The sequence below is a fragment of the Apostichopus japonicus genome, chromosome 14 (genome assembly GCF_037975245.1).
Source record: "Apostichopus japonicus isolate 1M-3 chromosome 14, ASM3797524v1, whole genome shotgun sequence".
In the NCBI taxonomy this organism is placed as follows: Eukaryota; Metazoa; Echinodermata; class Holothuroidea; order Aspidochirotida; family Stichopodidae; genus Apostichopus; species Apostichopus japonicus.
This window is the reverse complement of record NC_092574.1, coordinates 26,418,972-26,442,492: the sequence shown is the minus strand read 5'-3', so window position 1 is coordinate 26,442,492 and position 23,521 is coordinate 26,418,972. Positions and strand designations below refer to the sequence as shown.

Genomic DNA, 23,521 nt, shown 5'->3' with positions numbered 1-23,521 from the left:
AAGAGAAGAAAATTACTATGAGGATAAGATAATATGACTTGCCTGACATGGAATTTTGATGTAGCATATGCATCATGGCATGTTGGTCTTTGACCAGGGCCTGGGTGACTCGGACGCTGTCTTCCAGCTGGTCTTGGAGATGGTCCACCTGGACCTGAAGACGGAGGTAGTCCTCCGAATACTGAGACATGTCCTCAACGAGGTCCTCCGGTGCACGCAGGTTCTGCTTGAAATTAAAAGAAGGTTTTTCATAGTTTTAAAGGAGACTAATGAAAAGTGAATAGCTACACTTACATAATTTTGTGCATTGTCTTCCAACAACATCTAAACTCAGGTCAGAGAGGCTGGATGAAGATAAAGCTTGATGTTGAAAGAAATAGGATCACTGATAGCTAATGACAGAGGAAAATTACACTCACAATTGCCCATCTCACCCCCTCCCCCTGCCCACCCCACCCTCCAATCCTTGCCCTTCCTTAGTAGATAGACATATGAAGAGGACACTGTGAAGCAAATACCCCATGTCAATTACCTTTTTGATGGCTACCAACTTGTGTTTTAATTTTGAAGAGGTAGGAGTGACAAGAAAAAGAGAGTTAGTGGTTTGGTACATAACTACTGTCTATGCCTTGGTATTATTGACGTCCTAGTTTATCAAGAGGATGGGAAGTAGGAATAGCAAACCCTGGTGAGAAGAACACAGCTCATCACCTCTTTGAAAGTCCTCAACAATTTAGAGAATTCAAGCACCAAATTACCAATTGAATGTTATGTCTTCTCCATAGATTCATGCTTGCCCAAGATACATAAAAGTACACCAAGACAATCAATATGTTGGTTCAGCAACTGACACTCCCACTCAAGAAAACTCAACAAGACCTCACAATAGTAATGTATATATGATGTTTAGGAGTCCTTATACATGTTTACTTACTTCTTGTCTAGGATTAAGATATTGCTGCCTGGGAAATCTTCCTGGATATCTGATACCATGCATCTCTAGCAGTGATTCTAAAAGGTGTAAAAGGATTTCACAATGCATCAAACAATGTACCCATTTCTTTATCCTCCTTTGAATAGTCTTTTTATTTCTTTTCTTTTTTAATTCCCTCTTGGTAATCACATCTGTTATTCTGTTTCTCCTCATGTATTTCTTGCCTTCCTCTCACCAGCAAGATGTAATTAAATCCATACCCTTTTTCAGTCTTTATTATTTTTAACTTCTATTCATCTTGTACTCCTTGCTTGTATGTTGAGTTTTTGACTAGTGAGTTTATTGGTAACCTATGTCAGTTTAATTTCCATTAAGACCTTGCCCAGATCAACACCTTAGATTAATACCTTAGATAATAATACCTTAGTTAATAACATCCTAGATAACAATATCTTAAATAATAACATCCAAGATAACAATACCTTAGATAATAACATCCTAGACAACAATACCTTAGATAATAATACCTTTTAGATAATAACATCCAAGATAACAATACCTTAGATAATAACATCCTAGATAACAATACCTTAGATAATAATACCTTAGATAATAATACCTTCGATAATAATACCTTTTAGATAATAACATCCAAGATAACAATACCTTAGATAATAACATCCTAGACAACAATACCCTCATTATTCTTCATAGTCACTTTCCTTTCCTTTCTTATCTATTCTTCACATCTTGGTCACTATTTTGTTCTTTTGTTATTGTGGTGGGGGGGGGGGGTAAAACCTACTGAACTACTTCATAAATTTTTGTTAGACACAGTTCTAAATTCAACCTTTATCTATTGCTTATTTCTAACCAACTTAGACTTCACTAGATCTGGTTCATTATTTTATCTCTTTAATTTCAACTTCACTGTGAGGGGGATTGAAACACTTGACAAAACCACAGAAATGCAGAAGATAAACAAATCAAGCTGCTACATACAGCTCAAATTAAAAAATATATATAAAACATAGCAAATATTATCTCTGTGTAATGCAAACAGCAAACAGAGACAACGATTTGGAGTAGCAGAAATACATTGAATATACAAAACAAGTGATTATACAGAAACAAAAATAAACCTACAGAAAAATGTAGAGTGCTTGCCTTAAAATCTGAAATGGGTAAAATCTGATCATTACAGAGAATACCTTACCATCATAGTCACTTTCATTTGCGAGGATGCTGGGTCTTCCTGGGTTGAATCTTGGTTCTTCCACAGTGTATGTGTCTGATGTCATAGCAATGCTATTACCCTGTGGAATGAAAAGTTCAAATCCTTGACTATTCAGTACTTTCAATGCTTTAATAATGAAAAGTTACTTACAGCTTACCCCTAAAACATGGTGGCAAGAATTTTTAGGACCTAAGGGTCATATCTAAAATTAATATCTAAAAATACAACCAAGTGAACAGGTAGAGCTACGTATCGAATATGATGTAAACAAAACACATGTACAGTAATGATAACAGCAAGCCTTTCACAAAAACAAAAGTTAGTATAATACAGTTGTTTTCTTTAATTTTAGTTTGTTTTTTAAATAAAGGTCAGTCACATCGGACATTGTGGTCATGCAAATGTTGCCACCGGTTAGACTAACCAGCCCTACAGATATGAAATGAATGCGATGTGAGAAGTCGATGGAGATGTTGAATGAATAACACTAACTTCTACTTCTTCTTCCTCCTCTTCTTCTGCTAATCCTCTGCGTCCTCTGTAGGCATCGTTGGTTTCGTCATCATCCTCCTCGTAGTCACTCATCTGTGAGGAGCCTCCCCACGTAGCAGCGGCTGTGACATCTGCACTACGCATGCTCACTCTGCTGTCAAGAGAAACAACGTAGAAGAGAAAAGAACACAAATATAAGATCAGGTTTATTATTCTTTAACCCAGTCTCAAGGATGACTACTGGTAGATTTCAACAGTTGAAATAAATACTACACCGATGATAAAGTTAATATGCATTGAAAGTTCTACCAGAATGTATCCCACGGGTTGATTTAAATCTGTGCCACTTTTAGCTGCAAGAAATCCCAGCATATGGACCAAATATATGTTTTTGTTACAGATTGGATTTGTATTTAGTTTCTTGCAGGAATGCAGGGCATAGAAAACAACATAGTCCTAGGACAGACTCTGTTTATATCTTTATTCTCAATGTTTCCTGGTTGTAAGAAGCATTTTATCATTGTACTGAATCAATAAAACAAAAGTATATGCTAGTTCTTGTTTTATATGGAAGGATCAAGACATCCCATTACCACCAATATGAAGTATTAACATATAAACAAGATATAATTCAAATTGGCATTTTCCAGATAAATCCCCCTAGCTCACTTTTATCCTGTACATTTGACAGGCATCCATGACTCACCTGAATAAATCATTATCTTCTAGATCATTCATATCGTCTGTACTCAGCTTCTGTAAGGAGATGAGTATTCAAATTTCACTTTCACATCCAATGCTTTACATGTTAAAACATCTTTATTAAATGGTTACAGTAAGGATACATGTTAATGGAGATTGCAGTCTTCACAGCTATTCTTAATTTTATTTTTTTCAGGTAAGATTTCACTAAGTTTAGTGTAGAAAATGTCAAGCCGTGTTTATTCTGAACTTTGTAATTTCTGTTTTGTTTGTTGTACTGTAAAAACAGATGGTAGGGCTCAAGGATTTCATAGTTGAACGAAACTACCCACATATGATTCACACTATAGTCGATGAAATTTCCTTCCTAGCAGTAAGAAAACAAAGGTTCTAAGGATTCTTATTAAAGAAATTTTTATATTCATAAGTAGTTGCCAGTTAACACTTTATTATCACAGTTAGGCTGAAATTTAAAGGTACTGTTATCCCACTCAAAGATGTCTGATGGATATTTTCACTTTTGATTTAATGAAAGACCACCCAATTATCCACATCCATCGGAAATGTTATTACTTATGAAAGATTTATGTAGGAAGTGTGTTCTGTTGTTCACAGAAATGCATATTCAATAGGACATATCCTTACAATTAAGCCTAGCTGTGATAATAAGGTGAGGAGATAGAAACACTACTGCATATTCATGTACAGTTGCATGAATATTCAAAATTATTCCACACTTACATTCCTCTTGACCTTTGCCACCAAAGCTGCCAGTTCTCGTTTCTTCTGCCTCAGCTCCTCCTGAAGTATTTTGTGTCTCCTCATCTCAGCGTAGACTTCATCTCTGCTTGGAGTCAGTGAATCTGATAAAAGAAGACACAAAAAAAAATTTAAAACTTTTCCTTACCTTATCAAATTCTATTTGGTTAATCCTTGCGAAGCAGGTCTAAGGGCAAACCAGTCTGTAATATTCTGACCTTTGACCTATCGATATTTGGACACACTATGATCATCATTTACCACATGTACCTTCTTCATTTTTCTTTATCTTATTACTTTCTTTGCTACACCATAAATATTTATTTTGAGAATTAAATGTAATGAAATCGGCTTGGGTAAATAATGCAGAATAAAGAGATATATTACTGTTCCTTAGTGTAAAATTGGATTGGATTCCATTTTGCCGAACAAAAGCTTTTTTTGTCTGCAAGCTTCCACCTGACAACACCTACCTTGAGGATTTGTCGGTGGCAGATACCTCGCGTGTAACTGATGCTGATCCTGTGTGAAGTTGTTAATCTAAATGGAAACAATAAATAAAAGGTGATGGTCTATATGTTACATATTGTCACACATATTAACAATAAATAAAAGATGTGATGGGCTTAACAATATGTTACATATTGTCGCACATAGTAACTATAATTAAAAGGTGTGATGGGCTTAATAATGTACATATTGTCAAAACAGTTTCACTAAAATACCAGTAGATTCGAGAAATGCTGACAACAGAAACAGCAAAAGGTTTTAAAAGAGTTGATTTGTAATCTTGCAAAATGTTGTTAAAAATCTTTGTAAAAATGTCTAGAATTGTTGTTTTTATTTCCCACTCTGTAATTTTAACACTCCTCTACGAAATGATATTTCATGGCACTTCTTTTTGTTCTCTTAACACCAGCTGTAAAATAGTTTCTCTTTCAGAGTCTCTAAACTACAAAAGTTGTGAAGAATACAATCATTTTCACAAATTATCAACAAGAGCATCAATGATGCAGTATCTCAATACTGGAATTTTTAATTTTTATTCCTAATTTCAAATCTTTGCTCTGTCTCTACAATTATCAATATCAATCATGGTACAACAAATACATAACTTGCATTTTTGCTACTTTGTCACGAATAGTCTCTGCAGGTTACACTTTATCCTGCTAGTCTTGCCTTTAGCGCTCATTGCCTGTTAGTCGAAAGAACGACATTGCAAGGTTTAGTAATGTCATAGAATACCTAAGAACTTGTTTTTTATGTGGTATCCTTCATCTTAGGTCAGTCTCTGTTGGACTTTTTGGTCATATAGTTTGACGTCAATGACAATGTTCAGCCAAATTAGAAGAGGCGAACAACTCGACCATATTCTTGATGCCTGCCTTGAGAGCTAGGCCTATTGACCTACTGTATGTTACTGTAGTGGTGACTACCATCAAAACTGTGTCCATTTCTAGATATCAAAACAACCCACGTTTTTCCATCTCAATTTTTTGGACATGAAGATTTCATGGATTTATGACTTGGAAAAAAATAATGTAAAAGAAGATTACAAGTTTTTATATGCAAGTGATGGGTGGCCTCCTCTTCCCCTAATAGCCACCTCAGTTCCTCTCCATTTTGTTATTTTATTTTAATTCTTTGTACATTTGATGTCAAACATTACAGGTTCAAAAGAAAGCTAAACATACTTCATATAACCTTATACATCTTATATCCTTATAAATAAAACATAACCTTATACAATTTTTATAGTCTTATAAAAGTTGTGATGCTATGGCCGGCTCCTCTTTTATACGTACCCATCAAACAAACTTACCCTGGTCCTTCCTAGGAAAAGCTGTCTGAACACCAGTACAATGCTAATGTGGCTAGGCCTATCACTGAAAGCCTAATAGGCCTAGGCTTATATATATATATTTTTTTTAAATGCACAAGGCCTACAGTAAGTAGCCTTCAGAAATACAAGAATGTGTATACGTAATTATACAAAATACATGAAGGGCAATCAAACAAACTTATCATGGCCTTTGCTCTGAAAAGCTACCTGAACACCAGTACTATCCTTAAATGGAATTTAGCAGTACAGAATGTAATTAGCATGCAATACACTAACACCTCGCGTACCTAACTACACTACAGAAATTGGTCGCGAGCGTAGCCATTTTCGTGTAGCTGTTATGAGTCATAGCCAATCTGCTACAAAACAGACTTGGGGCGGGGCTTAATCATCAAAAACGGACCTTTTTACTAATAGTAGGGGCGGCAGCTCAGTGTTGTTTTAAGAAAGAAAAATCATTTAAACATCAAATAAAGCAAATAAAAGCCATAAAATGTCATATACAGGTAGTAAAATTCTTATTAATACCTACCTGTAAACAACAAATGAAAGTTTAAAATGTTAATAAAATATATAATACATAGGACCCTATCTTAGACGATACCACTGTTGAAAGACAGTTCTATTCTATTCTCTTTCATAAAACATAAGTTTTGGAGCGTGTGCAAAACAGGTTTGCCAAAGTGTGTTTTCAGTCCAAATTGGCCCGATTTGGACATAAATCGGTGAAAAAGTCACAGAATGAGATACAATTCTGGAATAAAAAATAGTAACTTTTGTTGGTCTATATGATATATTCTTGCTCTGGAAATTCCAGAGAAAAAGAACTTTGTTTGAAGACGCTGAAAAATTTTTAAGAGAAGAGAGAGTCCCACTTACTGTTACAATATCTCTATACATGTAATGTATTGAGATAAAAATCATATTTCAAAACTCAAAACATCTTTCGCTGTTCATTTAGATGCTGTTTATCTCTCAATATGTAGGTTAGGGACACATCACATTCGTTCCCAACATCAGCAGAAATAAAAAATCTCAAAAGGGAACAAAATATTTGGTTCCTTTGGCAACAATGCCTATTGAACATCTGCAACACTACAATACAAATATTACTGTAGAAAGCTCTCAGAAGTGGGTGGTATTAGCTGATAATTAATCTCACCAGTTATTGAAAACAATATAATTTCTGACCTTCTGTAAAATAAATTAGGTCTATAGGGACATATGCTATGAAAAAAAAAACATTGCAAAATTGTTGCAAGCTTGAGTTTGATGTTTGTTTTCGATTTTATTTGGTTACTGTTCTCTACAAAGTTCATGTTTTTCTTACCCTCACCTGTTTGTTAGAATAACAAATTTTGCCCCAATTCTTATAATGTAGGCAAGGCCTGGTAACCCTAGTTTAAATGGGTTATAAGTCTAGTGTCAGACATTTTTTCAGAAATGTGTGAGACATTCTGAATGATCTAACTGTTAACACACCAAACTGGAACAGAACAAGTTGACCTACTAAAGTTACATTAGAGGGGGATGTTACATTACAACCACTTGTTTAAAATGTCTTACCATGCTGATAGGGGGTAACTTTTGATTTAGTTCCTTCAACTGTCTCTGTACATTCAACAGTTGTCCTCTCTCCTCCATGAGTTTTTCCAGTTCCCTTCTTTGCTGTCTCATTTTGGCCTCGTAATAAGCCTCCCTGTTTGAAAATCCCAAAAAGAGATAACATGTAGTAAGATACAGTAGAGGATAGGAAATATTTTACAATTGTTTTTTTCAGCACTATAGAAAAAATACTTTTCCAGTGATAGACACGATATTTGTGGTAGAATTACTGAAAGCAAAGCCTTGCAGACAGCAATTGCTAACTTAAAGTGATATCATTATTTAAATTAATTAATGCCCCGTTTAAATCTTAACAAACCTAAGCCATACTTCAGCCAATGCATTTTTGCAACAATATCTGGTGCATGGTGCTAAACTCTTACCTTGTTTGTTCTGAGACCTCTCCTTCCCTAACTTCTGAATATCTAGCATGTTACTAAACTCTTACCTTGTTTGCTCTGAGACTTCTCCTTCACTGAGCTCTGAGTAGCCTTCGGCTGCTACACTTTCTTCGTCTCTAGTGCTTTGTTCCTCATCTTCACCTTCTTCATCTTCTTCTTCGTCATCGTAATCATCCTCATCTTGTGTGACCTCTGATACTTCCTCTGTGAGGGACATCGCTAGCTCAGCTAAGTCATCTGGGAGACCCATAGCCGCCTCTGGCAATTCCTGGACGATTGATACTAATTTTTGGAGTTCTCGTAATTTCTGCTTGGCTGTTTCAAGTTTCCTGTGAGGTATAAAGAGAGAGAGAGAGGTGAGAAGCACTGAGATATTAGCATCTTAGTACAAGCAATGTAACAAACATACAGACAGTCTTAGGAAAGTCAAGATAAAGGTAATGGGGGCAAACACATGATGAAGGTAAAATGCCGTAAGCGTAGTTGTAGTCTGATTATCAAAGTTGTAGTCTGATTATCAAAATAAGATATGTTGTTGGAGTAATCCATTTAGAAATGGATTACCCCCCATTCACTCCTCTTCTCATAGCTCTCTTCCACCCTTTTTCTCCACTCCTTTCTGTCTTTGTCCTTCTCCAGTTTATTCCCTAGCCCTTCCCTTAATCCTCTCTTTGTTCCTCCACTGTTTATCTCCTACCTCTCCTCTTCCCATGTTGGTATTTTTCTTTCTTCTCTCCATCCCTTGTCTACTAATCCCCTAACATCTATCTCTTTGTGTTCACCATGCTCATTAACCTGTCTGTATTATGTGTGTTTTTGTCCCTTCTGTTACTGTTACTTGTCATTTAGCCTTTGAAGAAGACCCTGCTAGGATCAAAACGTCAGGCCAACTTACTTTTACACATATCAAAATAAGAAACGCGAGTGCCGTCTGAAGAAGTTGGTTCACTGAAGCAATATTTAAATTTTCAATATATTTTATTTTATAACATTATTCTGTAAAGTACCCACATCTCCCTCTTAGTCATGTATAACAATATGTTTCATTCTATAATAACTAAAATCCTATTTGGCATAGGAAAACAGAAATCTCAATCCCTTACAAAAATGTTCTCTTAACCAGAATGAAAACATTTCATGGTTCCTTGCTGCTGTTCATTAGTTCCATTCATAGGGAAATTTCTAACAAAGCCCTAATACAACAACAGTAATTTATGCTCACAAACTTTTGTTGCCAAAGTAATGCTAAGCCCTGATATCAATTGCAACACACATCAGTGTGTGAAGACTATCTACCATTATCATCATACCAAGTTTGACGAAATTCCGACTAGTAATAGTAGCCAAGTAATTGCAATTTGGAGTATTTCACGTTTGACCCCATGATCTCATTAATATTCATGAAATGAGCACCAACATCAACAGGGATAATCTACTTACTATGGGCCACCCACTCACCAAGTATGGTAATGATTGGTCATTCCCTCGTTGAGTTATTGTGCATACAAACTTTTCATAACGAAATAATGCTAGCCCCCCCCCCCTTAAAAACATGCATGATATCAATTGCAACACACATCAGTGTGTGGAGACTATCTACCAATATCATCATACCAAGTTTGACGAAATTCCAATAAATAGTAGCTAAGTTATTGCAACTTGGGAGTTTTTCACGTTTGACCTGTGACCTCATTAATATTATTTAACTTTGAACTCGTATAACTTCGCACACGAACGTCACATTGGGGTCAACCTATTGACATTTATGATCAGAAGGCACCTTTGACATCTGAAAATAGCATCGAAACTGTAAAAATCCCCAAAACACGAAACGGTCACCAGAGGTCAAATTGAGGTCAAGGGTCACCAGATGCGGGTTGACAAATGGATTACATTGAAGCAACTCCCAACCTTAACGGACAGTTCGTTCTCAAGTTATCGCAAAAATACTAGTTTTATATCATTAATTGACCTTTGGTGACCTCGGATCACATGACCGTTAACTTTGAAAATATTCCCCTATACCATTTGCAACTTGTCCCAAAATATCAACCATGTCACACCTTGGAACTGAGAGTTATTGCATTCAATGTCTGAAAATTAACTTTGACCTCGTATAACTCCGCACACAAAGGTCACACGGGGGTCAACCCATTGACATTTATGATCAGAAGGTACCTTTGACATCTGAAAATAGCATCGAAACTGTAAAAATCCCCAAAACATGAAAAGGTCACCAGAGGTCAAATTGAGGTCAAGGGTCACCCAGATGTGGGTCGACAATTGGATTAAATTGAAGCAACTCCCAACCCTAACGGACAGTTCGTTCTCAAGTTATCGCAAAAATACTAGTTTTTTATCATTAATTGACCTTTGGTGACCTCGGATCACATGACCATTAAGTTTGAAAATATTCCCCTATACCATTTGCAACTTGTCCCAAAATATCAACCATGTCACACCTTGGAACTGAGAGTTATTGCATTAAATGTCTGAAAATTAACTTTGACCTTGTATAACTTTACACACAAAGGTCACCCGGGTGTCAACCCATTGACATTTTTGATCGGAAGGTACCTTTGATATCCAAATCTAGCATCAAAACCAAACATTTTCTTTTTCGCCCGTTTTCTCCCAAACTAAGCACATTTTTTCTAATGTGACCTTTGACCTTTTGACCTTGGTTTCAAATGTAGTTTGATCTGCTGATTCCAAAAATCAACACGATAAGTCTGTACAGCCATCCTAACTCTGACCGAAAACTTTGACCCCATATAAGTTCGCACACAAAGGTCACACGGGGGTCAACCTATCCATATTTATGATCGGAAGGTACCTTTGACATCTGAAAATAGCATCGAAACTGTAAAAATCCCCAAAACATGAAAAGGTCACCAAAGGTCAAATTGAGGTCAAGGGTCACCCAGATGTGGGTCGACAATTGGATTACACTGAAGCAACTCCCAACCCTAACGGACAATTCGTTCTCAAGTTATCGCAAAAATACTAGTTTTTTAACATTAATTGACCTTTGGTGACCTCAGATCACATGACCGTTAAGTTTCAAAATATTGCCCTAACCAGTTCACAACTTGTCCCAAAATATCAACCTTGTCGCACATTGGCACTGGGAGTTATTGCAGTTTTAGTATTTTGGGTTTTTGGACCATAACTGACCTTTGGTGACCTTTGTGGGCACCAAAAACAATAGGGTTCATCTACTCACTATGGGCCACCCACCCACCAAGTTTGATCATGATCAGTCAATCCCTTGTTGAGTTATCGTGCATACAAGCTTAAGCGTCACACACACACACACACACACACACACACACACACACACGCCAACCTGAATACATAGGTTCCTTTGCTTTCAGCAAGGAACCAAAAAAGCAGACATTTTAGTACAAATTACAGGACATTCTCTAACACAATGATCACTCCTACAGGTAGAGGCTTTTGTTGACAACTAAACCTGAACTTTCCCCGGAGCTCTGCAAACTCTGAAAAAGTCACAAGAACGCTCTGTGCAGAAGAAACAGACTTTTCTAAATGGATTACTCCAACAACACTGCTCATATATAAGAGCTTTTGTCTATGACTTACCTAAACTTTTCCCTTAGCTCAGGGTCTTCGGCCCAAGCTACAGGCACGGAGCTCTGTTCACTCTCGTTTTCAGTCTCTGTTTCCTCTTCCGTTACCGAGGGAGTCCCCTGCGTCTCATCCTCCGACTGGTTTATAAGAGGCGGGCCGACAGTTTGGGTTGAAGCTTGGTTCTGCAGGCAACGGGTATGGAAACAAACGTAAAAGCAATCAAAATAAAGAGACAAATATTAACTGCTTCATAAGAGGTAGGCCAACAGTTTGGGTTGAAGCTTGGTTCCCGAGGCAAAGGGTATTGAAACGAACGATTGGTTTTGTAAAAGCAATTAAAATAAAGAGACAAATGTTAACTACTTTAGACAGTTTTTGTTTTTTGTTTGCTTTCATATCCTAAATCAACAAAATAATAGACCACATTCAGACTCCAATGCTGCAAAACTATTCTGGTAAAAATCATGTGGTAGTGTTTTCTTACTGAATAATGAAATATCTTCCACACATGTAGTTATTATTGAAAGTTTTTTTAATTGAATATAGAAAGAATATTATGAAAAAGAATCTGATATAAGTTTGGTTCCAGTAAAGTGGTCTGCCATCTACAACATGCTGTTATTTTTGTGTCAAAATACTACACTTTTGCTTGCAAGAAACAAGATACCAATCTTATTATTCTTGCAAATAGTTTTATTAATTAAGTTTGGCTTTGAATGATGCAAAAATGAAACTGTTTACAGGATTTGTTTTTCACTTGCTGAAAATGTTACCAAACATACTGAGTATCACTCACAATTACATTGAATTTGATCCAGTTATTATACTCGCATAAATTTCTTTCCCGAATGAACTTTAATTGAGCAGGTGATATATGATTCAATACTCACATGGTTATTTACATGAATACCTCTATATCGACCAATCAGCTCTCCTCTCTCAAGTTTCCTACGGAAGCAAAGAAGGACATTTAATTTACCAGACAATCATCCAAACTACCTGAGTTTTCATTTATTACTAGCAGTGTCTTAATGTTTCAAAATGTTTCTCAAAAAATAGTGAAATATTTTAGTATGTTCTCTTTCTTATGATGTAAATTGGCTGTTAAAGTCGTTATTTATAAATGGTTGAAGTATATCTCTCTGATTTAAAGACTTTTATTTACTCATTTTGCTCAAATTGCCCAGATACAGAGTGCAATAAATTGCCTCTTAAGTCTCCAAATTGCAAGACACCTTTGCACAGTGATCGTGGATCTGTGACAACCATGGCAGAGTATTTTAGCTTATGGCTCATTTCATAGCTTGGTGGGAATCTTCAAATAAACCGTAATACTTCAGGTCATTTCATGGACCCTTATTTATCAATTATCAATCAAATTGCTGTCTAGTCATGATTGACCCTGCCATTTCAGGATATCTATCTAGTACGTGCAAATCCTTGTTTCCACTGGAGTAACAGAATTCTTCAGTTCCAGAGGAAATTCTGCTTCGGTAATTGGACACCCAACTATTTTGAATTCTACAAATCAAAGTGTATCCATCCAATCATTGTTCTTTGAATTGAGTAAGCAATCCTTTAAGCAAAACTGGCTACAACGAAAAACCCACTTATGTAAGAGTTATATTCGTACTGAATGGTCTTGGAATTTTCTTGAAAGAACTCAAACTCCCCCCACCCCACCCCTGACACAACAAACTATATTAATGACAAATAAGTGGTGCAAACCATCATGGTTATCCCAGACTAGGAGTGTCTTGTGATGTGTCTTGACCAATTGAACCATTATCATCTACAGGTCTGGCCTTTGTCAGTTAGCCTTAGATTAACACAACACAACTGTTAATGAGAGCATATTTATTCTATACCTCAGGTTACTCATTAGCTCTGGGTCCTCATAATTTGCATCATGGCCATTGTTTGTTGATTCCTGAGTTGTGCCTTGGTATTCTTGGACCAGACCTTGCAACTCTGTCAGCCGATGGCGAACTTCTTGAAGCTTCCTGTTTAGAAGAAAGTGAGACTGCAACATGGAGGGAAGCTAAACAAAATATCCAGCTAGACATATATACAAGAATTAGAATTTTTGTTAAGTTTGTTAATGAATCAAACTTCCTTTTTCTTCTTAACAGCTATTCTGATCCATGTCACATCATCATGTCTGAGTTTTAAGAGTTGTCGTTTTGTTGGGTGATCACAGAGGCCCTGACTAGGAATGAGGGAAAGCTACAATCATCCTTAGGTTATCCAAGGAAACAAATCTTACCCTTCCATCATTCATTAATCTTGTAGACAGCCAAACTTGCTGGTCTGAAAACTTTACTTTAAAGGAATCATTTAGGAGTATAATATACCAACCCCCCCCCCTCTCCTTCAGCTGTATAGCAGAGGCAACATTCCTAACTCAGACCCAACAACTACAAGACTGTCATATACGTAAACAGTTAGACGAAGGTTGCTGCACAAGCTAAAGTAGAACACCACCACCACTAAAGTACCATCCTACAATAAGCTGATGAATTTATTTCCCTAAATGGATAACCAATAATGCAGCAAATGGATCAGATGAGAATTTAAACTTCATTGAACCTGTAAACCTTTGTGTCATCTTTCTTCATATTTAATTCCATCTCTGGCAAATTTTTGTTATAAATTTATTAATTTCTTAATAGTTGATTGTGCCAATAAGTTTGCTTACTAAGGTTTTTTCTCCCTAATAGGTTTACAGATTATTTCTTGGCAACTTTTTGGTTCGACCTACCATTTTTTCCCCTTGCTACTTAGTTACGCTTTAAAAACTGAATATAAAATCTTACATTAAACTGTCCGATCCAACGCTGGTCCCCTCCAGTTTCACTCCATCTCCTCCTCCTCCACTTGCGAAGTTTCTACCAATCTGTGATCCTTCAGCTTCAGAAGCTGGATCAATGCTACTAGCAGCATCTGAAAAAAACAGACAGAACAGATATAGTCTGGTGAATGACAATAGTATCAAATATCAAATCAAGAAGAAATTATTCATAATTAACAAACAAGACAAAAAACTCAGTCGGCGCATATACAATGGCTCTTTCATGAGGTTTTCTTAAATATTTCTATTATATTTGTAGATAGGTAACACCACATGATTTTTTTCAAGTGCTGAGGTATAGCTAACACTTGTCCAAGGAGAAGGCAGTTTTGATGCATTACTTGTAAAATCCGAACGACCAGAAATCCATAAAAAAAAATTGCCCTGATTGTGTACACAAACTACATAGAATAATTCATACGTTTGTGAGCCTGATTCCACCCATTTCCTGCTTAATGTTTAAGATGTAATTCTATTTAACATCAAGAATACAGTCAATGTAAGCAAACGAGCAGGGATGAAGTGACAGTACTGTTAAAGTGATTTTGTTTGCTTCTTTTTAACTCTGTTTAAGCTTGGAACTGTTCAAACTAACTTGTAGCCAACATATATTCAGTATTTTTCTCAAACAAAGGCGTTCATGTAAACACACATGATTTGGTGTGTTTTTACATGAATTTTGCACTAGTGTGGTATATTTTCTTCTGTGTTTACTTTTCTTGGCAACGTCATACTTGTTACTCTTCTCAACCAAAATCCATACATTTTATTCACTTTTACTAGGGTCTATTATCCGCCTGACAAGATCGACTTGTACATCAGAGTATATACTCATGTTTCGTACATGACATAACAGAACATTAGAGAGACATATGATACTTCTAAAAAATATGTCACATGAATCTTCTGAAATGATTAAAACGGGAGTAAGAGGAAAGTCAATTTTAAAGAAACAATGAGAATGCTCAAGAAACGACTGCATTATCTCTTTTTATTGACAGATTCTGATTGGAGACCATTTCCAGGTTTAAGTCTCACTGATTATATCTGCCCCTTTACCCTACGATAATCAGCACAAGTCTATGCTGAATGTCACAGAGAATAATGTGACTGATAAAACAACTCTTCACTCTCTCACAGAGGTCATCCAAACTGAGCCCATTTAATGCTGTTTACATTGTAAACAGAATAAAGGCCTACAAGCCTCAATTATAGTTCAGTCCCACATCATGCTGTGCTGTGTATTAAATGGCTATTCCAAGGGCACAATAAAAATCAATATGATCAATACATGCTATAGTAATCAATCCATTCCAAGAGAAGACACATACAGTGCAGGCATTGAAACATACAATGAAGGCTACTCAATCAGTTGGCTGTGTTTGGCACAACATAGTCCACAATAACATCTTTTTTGCCCTATGTAGATATGAATTCAACTTCAAAGCATCCTGCTGAAATTTGCATGCAATTCCTTTTCTCAAGATACTGACAGTTGAACTTGTCAGTTTGTGCCATAAATGAACAATACACTATTGTACTTTATTATCAATTAGCGATGAGTACTTAATCGCTATCGGTTGAGACAATGTTTAGGGGTGAAAGGTTTTAAACACTTACCCATAATGCCTGCTCCTGCTGCCATAGAGTGGAGTTGATGCAACAGTAAATCCATGTCATCTTTCTTTTGCTGCAAATGCTGCAGTTTTTCCTGAAGATCTTTCTGTTCGTGATTCATGAGCTGTACCTGCTCCTGGTACAAAGAAGAATGGGGAAAAATTTTTTTTTTAATGTTTGTTTTATCATCAACAGTTACCTCATGAAAGGAATTCTGGAATTTTTAAAGAATTTGCAGTTTATACACCATGTGATTATTGATGTTGTTCATGGACTGATCATGAACAGAATGTACATACAATAGCACATATTCCACTCAATCCCCCCCCCAAAAAAAAGAAACCACCCCTCAAAGTTGCAAGCTCTGACAAACTGTGGACACACTAGGACTATTTGATGATTTAAAGCTTAACCATAACATTCACTCACTCTGAAACCTATTTTGAACCACATAAGTCCAAAGTCAGAGTTTCTCTGTACTGTTAGGAAAAATTTGATCTAATAAACAACATTGATAATTTTCCCTACCACCCCAGTAATTTTTTCTTTTGTACATCAAATTTTGGAAAGAAATCCACATTTCCATTACGTTTACACTAACAAAGTACAAGGATTGATGATTTGACCTTTCCATAATCACTGTGTTGTACTCTACAGCTTTACTTGTAACTCTGTGATTGTTGAAACTGGGCCCTAACATCAAGTATCGGACCATTTCATCTTCAAAATTATGGATTGCAAAGTGAAAGGGAAAACATAAAAAGAAGAAATGTTTTCTTGGAAAGAGTATTTGCTGGATGTGGTTTTACCTGTTCTCTCTGTTGTAGATCCATTCGTGTATCTGCCTGTAATTGATGGAGTCGTTCATCTCTGTCTTCGTTCAGCATTCTCAGGAGGGTTCTCTTCCTAAGGTCCTGGAGAGCTACTTTATACCTTTCAGATTCTGTCTCTGACTGAGGGTCCCTCTCTGGAATAGTAGACGTCTCTGTCATCGTCTTGGAATCCTCGGTTTGATGAGAAACTTCAGAGGGTGTGGCTTCGGTGGAAGCTAGATTAGGAGAAGAGAATCCAAGAAATAAATTAACATTAATTACTTTACTATTGGACTAGTATGTCACCTAAATCCAGTATATTTCTTCATTGTGTACAACCATCTCAAACCAGTGTATCCTTCTTCCCTGTTACTTTTCACTATTCTTTCCAGTATATTTGAGGAATATTGTCCGTTATTTCCAGCCCAAACAGCAAAAAAATTAAAAGGAAAAGTCAACTTTGGCAAGGTTATTCAAGGTTGATAAATGTGAACTGACAGAAAGAACTAATGAGTGATTTAAAACACAAACATTTAAAAGGATTGTCTGGTGGCCCAAAGAAGTTACCTTAAAAAATAGTAAATAATTTTCCAAACATGTTGTCAAAGTATGAGAACGCTAATGTTGCGTTTGACAGAGAAACAATTTTTAATCGTTATGGATAGACATTTCAAATATGATTTGAACAGTACAATACGTGACGTCAGCTCTGCCATAGCAGATTGCGTCATAACCCACCCTCCGCACAGTGCCTATACGGTAATCACAACAAAAACAGCGTTTGTATACAGATATATTTCTTCCTTAATTTCCAGTGAAATTTCTTAAAAATTAGATATGTTTTCAAAAACTCCTTAAGCCACCACGTACTTGAGCAGTGGTTCCGTGGTCTTTGTGTAACACAAGGTAAATTTTAACAGCAGACTCTGAGTTGTTCAGGCTATACATCGCGCTATCCAGCTCCAACGCGAAAAATGTTCGCATGTAGGCTGTACTCAAACGTTGACAATCGGACAGTTCTGCGAAGCCTAAGCTTCTCAGTGCTATATTCTGCTCTGACAACGATTCGATCAATTTCTTCAATAATTTCCGGTGAAATTTCTTATAAATTAGATATGATTTAAAAAACTCATTAAGCCGCAATATATGTAGTAGATCGGTGGTTTCGTGGTCTTTGTGTAACACAAGATAAGTTTTAACAGCAGGCTCTTCGTTGTTTATACATCGCGGTATCCCGCTCCAGCGCGAAGAATGTTCGCGTGTATAGGCTACTCTAACTTTTACAATCGGACAGTTCTGCGATGACATCGATCCCGCCAAGTTTCATCTTTCGGTTTAACGAATACTTTATAAGTTTCCTTTTACTGTTAATCTGATCCGTGAATTTTATTTCAGCGATTTCGAAGAACAGTTAATGAACTGTGGTTTGAGTGTGAGTGTTCTATGTGTAACGCTATACAAGTACACCAACTGAGCATCGTAGTATATACGTTCGCGAGTATGTACATTATATATATGAGGCAATTCAATGTGCTTACACGTGAGTTAATTTGCTGCGGAATTGGGAGTGCTAACTTCAAGTCGCCTGTTTTGCCTATCTGCAAGCACTACGTCAATCACCATATTGAAGCGTTCGAACAAACGGTTCTTTTGGTGAGAAACTGGTGAATTTGAAAACCAGATTTCTACAAGAAGAAAACTTCGAATGGGGACAATTTTTACATGGTTAGAAAGAGAAAAATAATAACTACAAGGACAATGTATCAAAATCTTCCACCAGACAATTCCTTTAAACATTATTGCATTTATAATTTATAAGCAACAATTAAGTGAAGGACACTTACTTTCATTATCTGCCAACCGGCTCTCAATCTGTTCCTGTAGTTTCATAAGTGATGTTTGTCTGTTTTGAAGATTCCTCAGCTGAAATTATTTTAAAGAGTCCAATTAAAGGAGCCTTCAAGGTTTTTATGCCAAGGCTCACAAACTCAACTTACACAGAATAATTTTAACAACACAGTGACTTTAAATGGGTAGAAAAGTAATACAAGGTTTTTACAGGTTACAGGTTTTTAAGTTTCATATTAAGAGCTTTAGCATACTGAAATGGATATGTTGCATTGTTCAATATTGTACTTCAAATCTTTGAAATGTTTCCACTCTTATCAAATGTAACTCTACCCTACCCCCCCCCCCCCACCCTTACTCCTATGCAACCATTTCTGCTCTTAGGATGCATGTTAAAACCTAAACACAGCTCAGTAACTTGCAGCTATCAATAGAAATAAACAATTCAGTATCTACCTGAAATATTCCTATATGTGCCAACACATATAGGCAGTTGAAGTTGAAGTTAGTAATTTGACATGACACAGGAAACCACCAATGAGAGCCTGCCATATTATCATCTTTAAATTTGTTAAAATGCCCATGAAAAGCTCCCTGATCTGCAAAATGGTTCAAGTCTGATCAAGTTTCCTCCACATTTTCAAGTATAGCTACAGTATCTACAAACTGCCACTTATTGATGGCCACTTTTGATAGGGCCTTAATTTGAAATTTGAAGATTCATAGCAAAACCAACAATTTTAAGTTATTGTACATCAGTATTATGACATCCTCCAGAACCTCTTACTTGTTCAATCACAGAATATGAAGAAAGAGCAATAAAATTAGAACAATTTTTTCTTATTTTGTACCAAGGACTAAGTTATCATTTTTTATGAGAAGTATATATGAAGAGCTCAACTATTAAATCTGATATGGAATACTTTTCAGACATAGTGGTCATTTCCAACCCCCCCCCTCATCCCCACCCCAAAGAAAAATAAAATAGCACTGATTTGTATAGTATACACTAAGCACTTCACACCATTTTCTCACATACACTCACAAAAAATGCCTCGTTCTGCATAAAAGCCAGTAAATACCATTTAATTCTCATGCTGACTTTGTACAACATGCTACTATGTACAAATTACAAACTTAATGACAAATATTCAGCATAGAAAATCACATGCCAAATAGGCCTAGGTATACACCTGCTTTGAAAGCATTTTATGACTAGGCTATGCGATGATATTTCTTTCTTGAGGATATTTGAACATCTAACATATATACAACAGATCAAGAAGAGATATTTTTTGCATCTGGCAATACTCAACCAGCTGCTTACATGAACTAATAATAATAATTTACCTCTTCTTGCTGTTGGAGCATCTTTCTTAGCAGATCATGTTGCTGCTGCAGTCCCGCCAAAGCTTCCATCTGTTCCTTCACCCTAACATCATTCTGAAGCCAAGAAGAATTCAATCGTTAATGGCAATCACCGAATAAACATCAGCAAAAACAACTTAGCTACGCTCCATCTCAATAAACAAACCATAGAGCCTATTCAACTTGATGAGTTCTCCTGTCGTACAATTTGTACAAATAGTAAAATGCGAATATTAATGTCTGCATCACTGAGGGAAAGCCATTAGTTGAGTCAAGTCTAATCAATAACCTTCATTTCATGACCATTAACAAACTGAAAAAATCATTTAATGTTATTGCAACAAAGCAAGAGTAAATTAATTCATAAAGCTTTTCAAAAGGTAAACAATTTAATGCATATCCAAATATCCATTTTCCTGGGGGAAAAGAGTAATATACATTCATGGCCATCGGTGTGTTTTATACAAATGATTACAATCAAACATGCAGTGTGAATGATGAACCGTGATGTGGGATGGATTAACAAGCCAAAGAACTATCTATATGGCATCGTAAAGTAATACACAAATTATGCAACTTGGACCCAGTTCAAATCAAGTACCACAAATTCTGTTTGCCAAATTTAAAGGATAACATTATTCCCTGCTATCACATCTCACAAGCTGTACCAAAATACACATTAACATAGTAATTTACTAATATTAATAAATATAAACATAGTTATCAAAAACTCCAAATTACAATTATGTATGTGAAAGAGGGTGCTCTAGAAGTTAGGCATTGCTCCCAAAATAATAAATACAACAATGAGCTGTCAACATGCATGCAAAAGTTATAACCGATGAAAACTAGACCGATTGAACAAATTCGATCAGAGAAAGCAGTCATGAAAAACAAAGAAGTGATGCACGGTTTGCTATGGAAATCTTTCCCGATACTCTCCTTTACCAATCAAAGGAAGTGAACAAAACTAAGTCATCTATATTATGTACATCCATGAATAAGTGGACTTGGTTTTGGAGACAACATTTACCTTACATTTAAAAGACAAAGGGATGTGATGGTTATGAAGGATGGGATCACCTAATTTTCGGCAGCTTGAGTTCAACATGTGTGCATAAATGCACAATGTACGTCATGTAACATATGATGCATCTTTAACCAACTCGGGAAAGACACAGGGAATAAGGCAGTGTTCTATCTTTTGTTGGAAGGTGGGATAAATGTTCTGTATGTGAAGTTTGTTTTACTCAGTGGATGTCATACAAGACAAAGAGAGCTGTGGCCCTCAGATTAAATTCTCAACTTGATCTGCAAAAGACACAATTACTATGGAGCAAGTTATACAACAATTGCTTTACATTTGTCAGTGTATGTCAGTGAATATGTGTATGTCAGTGTACGATACCAATTGATTTCTACAATAGAAGACAAACAAGAAGCAATTAGTGGAAATAAGCAAGGAAAGGAAACAAGCCAACGAACAGACTGGATACTTTTAACAGCAGAAATATAAAAGAGAACGTTTTGGAAAGGGATGTTAGAATTTTAGTCCAGACACTTCACTGTAGGCATACCTGGGAATTATTGCTGCTTGAAATTAAACCATTGACGGACAGGTCCTCGGCTGACGAGTCTCGTGAATGACTAGAATCTTCCTTGGGGTTGTATTTGGCAAGCAAGGAGCTGTATTGCTCATGAAGTTCACCAGTATCTAAGCCAAATGAGCCAGTGACTTCGCTATCGACAGACATAATGTCTTCGTCCCTTTCAACATCACTCAAGATTTCAGAGTCGGAAGCATAGGTACCCATAGTGCTCTCAATTCGGGGCCGGGTTTTGGCAGTGTAGGTGCCCACCTACAAAGTAAGAGGACAATTTATTTCTATCATGGGCCTCTGGACTTCATTAAGATTGGGACTAACAGTGGGCTTTCACTAACTGATAAATGGTTTTTGAGAGATGCAAAACCCCTTGATTATGACCTAGCACCCATTCAGTGAGAGAGAGTATCCATTTAAACCAATATGTGCTGGGAAGCAAAGTATCAGAGGCAGCTGTGGGCTTGAGTGCAGTGGTCATTACAGTCAGATGGAAGAAAAAGGGGGTTTGGGGGAAGAGGGAGGGATGGATGGATGGGGAGGAGAAACACAGGAACACTAACTGCAGTGGCATAGCACAACTGTGTTAGTTCTCTGCAAGCAAACATAATACAATGTGCTAATAACTGATCCTTTTCTTTTTGGATTTGAAAACAGCATTCAGGACTTATCCCAAAAATTCTGGAAAGACCTTGCGACATGATCAGTAAATACTGCACTAGCGTAAAAATGAAATGCAACATAAAACAGAAATTTATGGAAAAGCAAAGCAATGTAAGTTGAAAAGAGAATACCTTGGAAAATAAAACAAACAAAAGCTTATACACCAAAAGACACGGCAATGATTCACGTTCCTAATTAGAAAATAATAAGTAACAAATTGTCACAGATTTGAATTGTCTTAAGTTTTCAATGCCCACACAAGAGATTTGGATTTCTGCCAGAACTTACTTTGCTCTTTTTAACATTTTACAGAAGTTTTTAGCTAGAAAGTGTCATCAAACAGACAGAGGCTATGAATAAATGTACCTTGAAAGAACAAACAACTTGGCTTCTCCATCCTAAAGTGCAGTGTATGTTCAATTTAATACAGAACATACATAGTAAATATTCTAGAACACTGCTGCTGCCACAACAAATTTGCATAACAAAAGCATTAATGAAATGTGTAAACTACCACAAACAAATTTCACTTACACTTTCTAAAAACCGATTTTATATTTTTTACGGAAGAAGAGGAACTTACCGTAGATGCTTCAGAAATGTCCGAACGAGCATCGACGTTGATGGAAGCAGATTCGGCGATGGACGTAGCAAAGGATTCCCCTGAATTTTGACTGCTTCGTCCTTCGATGTGTACGGTCGTGTCATCCCCTAACATCCTCTCCAGGAGGATCAGGTATCCCCTCTCCTGCTCCTTTAAATGTTCTTGTAGTTGCCCAAGTTTAACTATCTGTTCATTCTGGAGACCAACCATACCCGGTTCACCAATATTTGACAGCATGGAACTTGCTTGTTTGATGTATTCCTGGTAGTAAGATATAGTAAAAACATTGACTTTCGTAAATGAAATAGTAAAATATTCAATGTAAAAGCAAACTTTCACCATTCAGTAAGCTCTAAGGAACACAGGCATGATATCTTTGTACATAATTCAAACAATTGCTCATGGTTTCAATTATATAGTTACAACTTTTTCCTCCTCATGACATTTGAGACCACTTTACATCCATTAAAGAGATTAACACACAAGCTTGATTGCTGGTACCAGTATTAAATTATAGGTTATCGCCTCATGAGTTCCTATAAATCTATCAAATGACGAAAGCAACCCTTTTTAAGTACGGTCGCCATGGT

The 23,521-nt window shown here is 36.4% G+C and overlaps 1 protein-coding gene across 7 annotated transcripts in view; it reads right to left on the bottom strand.

Annotated features, from left to right (window-relative positions):
• Window positions 1–23,521, bottom strand: part of LOC139979397 (pericentriolar material 1 protein-like) — a 48,021-nt gene that overhangs the window by 20,563 nt on the left and 3,937 nt on the right. For 4 of the 7 annotated variants that reach the window (XM_071990152.1, XM_071990157.1, XM_071990158.1 and 1 more), the window contains exons 5-23: window positions 22,911–23,192; window positions 21,641–21,922; window positions 20,046–20,138; window positions 18,692–18,770; window positions 16,845–17,083; window positions 16,039–16,171; window positions 14,384–14,510; window positions 13,436–13,570; window positions 12,458–12,515; window positions 11,580–11,749; window positions 8,021–8,302; window positions 7,534–7,666; window positions 4,598–4,664; window positions 4,107–4,228; window positions 3,370–3,419; window positions 2,664–2,817; window positions 2,151–2,250; window positions 935–1,011; window positions 43–226 (exon numbers count right to left, since the gene is read on the bottom strand). In XM_071990152.1, the coding sequence (XP_071846253.1) occupies window positions 43–226; window positions 935–1,011; window positions 2,151–2,250; window positions 2,664–2,817; window positions 3,370–3,419; window positions 4,107–4,228; window positions 4,598–4,664; window positions 7,534–7,666; window positions 8,021–8,302; window positions 11,580–11,749; window positions 12,458–12,515; window positions 13,436–13,570; window positions 14,384–14,510; window positions 16,039–16,171; window positions 16,845–17,083; window positions 18,692–18,770; window positions 20,046–20,138; window positions 21,641–21,922; window positions 22,911–23,192 (2,767 nt within the window). The remainder of the gene's footprint in view (window positions 1–42; window positions 227–934; window positions 1,012–2,150; window positions 2,251–2,663; window positions 2,818–3,369; window positions 3,420–4,106; window positions 4,229–4,597; window positions 4,665–7,533; window positions 7,667–8,020; window positions 8,303–11,579; window positions 11,750–12,457; window positions 12,516–13,435; window positions 13,571–14,383; window positions 14,511–16,038; window positions 16,172–16,844; window positions 17,084–18,691; window positions 18,771–20,045; window positions 20,139–21,640; window positions 21,923–22,910; window positions 23,193–23,521) is intronic. The other 3 variants (XM_071990154.1, XM_071990153.1, XM_071990159.1) reach the window with 3 other exon arrangements.